Source organism: Stegastes partitus, unplaced genomic scaffold, assembly GCF_000690725.1.
Source record: "Stegastes partitus isolate 25-593 unplaced genomic scaffold, Stegastes_partitus-1.0.2 Scaffold522, whole genome shotgun sequence".
Classification (NCBI taxonomy): Eukaryota; Metazoa; Chordata; class Actinopteri; family Pomacentridae; genus Stegastes; species Stegastes partitus.
Window position 1 is genome coordinate 93,465 of NW_007578253.1, and position 2,146 is coordinate 95,610.

The 2,146-nt window shown below is 40.5% G+C and overlaps 1 protein-coding gene across 2 annotated transcripts in view; it reads right to left on the bottom strand.

Annotated features, from left to right (window-relative positions):
* ano1b (anoctamin 1, calcium activated chloride channel b) overlaps positions 1 to 2,146 on the bottom strand; it is an 81,101-nt gene that overhangs the window by 66,611 nt on the left and 12,344 nt on the right. For both annotated transcript variants that reach the window (XM_008287808.1, XM_008287807.1), the window contains exon 2: positions 1,141 to 1,521. In XM_008287808.1, the coding sequence (XP_008286030.1) occupies positions 1,141 to 1,521 (381 nt within the window). The remainder of the gene's footprint in view (positions 1 to 1,140; positions 1,522 to 2,146) is intronic.

A 2,146-nucleotide genomic window follows, 5' to 3' on the forward strand; every position in this document is an offset into this window, starting at 1 on the left:
CAGTACTTACCTTTGTACCATTTCTAGCTATTCATTGGACTAGCACAACTTGAATTGCAATAAAAAACTGGAAAAATTAGGGTGTTCTAAAACTTTTGACCGGTAGTGTATATTTACTTTTTTTTTTGGTGAATTGGTTTTCATAGAGGTACAACGCCAATAGTTTTGCATTTCTAGCGACACTTGTTTTGGATTGCTCTGCAGCATTGTTAGTTTAGTTCATCATAACCAGTCTGAAAGAGGGAAACAAGAAAAGACACATCCCTAATGCAAAGTGTAGCACAATCTAACACAGATGTCCTTCACAGTTGTGAGCTGACAAATGCAGATGCAAACAGGACTGCAAGCACTGTCATACCCATAATGTAACATCTCTGTTCACTCATCTTCTCTTCTTCTTCTGATTTAAGCTCAATTTTTCTCCTTAATTACTTCATTGTCCTTTCTTAAGCTTAATCATACATTTTATCCAACAGTGCTACTTCAGCTGTTGCTATACTTCATATCCAAAAACTCTTTAACACTTTATGTTGCCAGTCTGTGAATTTACTTTGGCTTCTCATCATTCCAGGGTTAAAAAGTAACTCTATAACGTTTTTCCTCCACAACCTGTGGAACGTAGATTACAGCAGACAGTGGCCTCTTTGTCAACTATTTCCCGGAGATCTACAGTATGTCACAAAAGAGATTTTTGGGTCAGATTAGAACCTGGGCCCAATTTGAACATTTTCACTTAGGGGTGTATTCACTTTTGTTGCCAGCGGTTTAGACATGAATGGCTGTGTATTGAGTTACTTTGAGTAAATTTACTGTCAAGAAACCAAACTGTACACTGACTGCTTTACATTGTAGCAAAGTGTCATTTCTTCATTTGTCCCATGAAAAGATATCATTAAATATTTGCAGAAATGTGCCATACTGTATGTATTTATTCCCATGGAGGGCAATGCAGCTTTGTTTATCCTTTTGGGTGTAATCTTGGTGGGTAGTTACTGTGGGTACATTCTGTTTTTTTTTTTACTTTAGTACATCAACTTTAGTGACATATTGCTTTATCTTTGTAAACAGTTTGAGATATTATTGTTTTGTAGAGTTGAGAGTGCTTCAGAAAAAAAAAATTAGATAAAAAACGAAACTTACAATCTCATCTTTCTCCAACTCCAGGCCCATGTCTCGCAGTTTCCCCTCAAACTCTTCCCTCCTGAATGCCTTTTGATCGTCATGGCCGTTAAAGGTTTCTCCCTCCACGTCTGCCATCGTCGATGACTGCAGGCAGGATGGGTTTCCTGTCCTTTGTGCTTGGTGATGTCGCAGATCTTCACCACAGCTGTGAGGGCCGCAGCGTAGACTGCAGGCGACTGCATTTTCAGCAAGTAGTTGCACCGACTGCCGACTGGAGCGGCTCCCTCCTGGTTTCTTGACAGGGTAGGTGAGGACATAGTCAACCCGCCGCTGACCGTCCTGGAAGAAGAGGCCATGCTGGCATTGGGTGCTTTCCTCTGGGGTTAGAGCCTTCAGCAGCTGATAAACATGGGGACAGATAAGTGTAGTAAGTATTTAGGTTGTAGGGAATAGCTTGTAGATACACTATTTGTTTCTGTGAACAGTCATATTTCTTTAAAATTTCACTGATTAAGGATTTTTGTATGGAAGCCGATAGCGGTCATGGCCGCACATTTTTTTAAACGGCATTTTCTCGAGATAACGAGATAATTATTCCGTTATCTGGAGAAAACGAACGACGTTTTCTCCAGATAACGGAATAATTATCCCTGGACACTGATGCCTGTGTTTACAAAGAAACGAGTGACGCTCTGGAGTGCAGCAGTGACTTTGCCGAGAATGGACTGAAAATGCCAGATCGAGGATCATCTGTCATTGATGAACGCATCAGACTTTACTTCTCTCGAGGTCTGACACAGAAAACGGCAAAGAAAGAACAGTAGCAGAAAACGACCGCTCTCTGCTTCCGTATTTTTGGTTTTCTGTTACGATGACAAAAAAGATCAAGACACGGTCTGTCCCAATAAAATACACCGGTGTTGGCAAAAGACAACACTTTGTAAAGCTTTAAGGCTTTCTTCCTAGTTCCTTAGTATTGGGTAGCATTGCCTTTAAACTGTATGACTTGGGTCAAACATTTTGG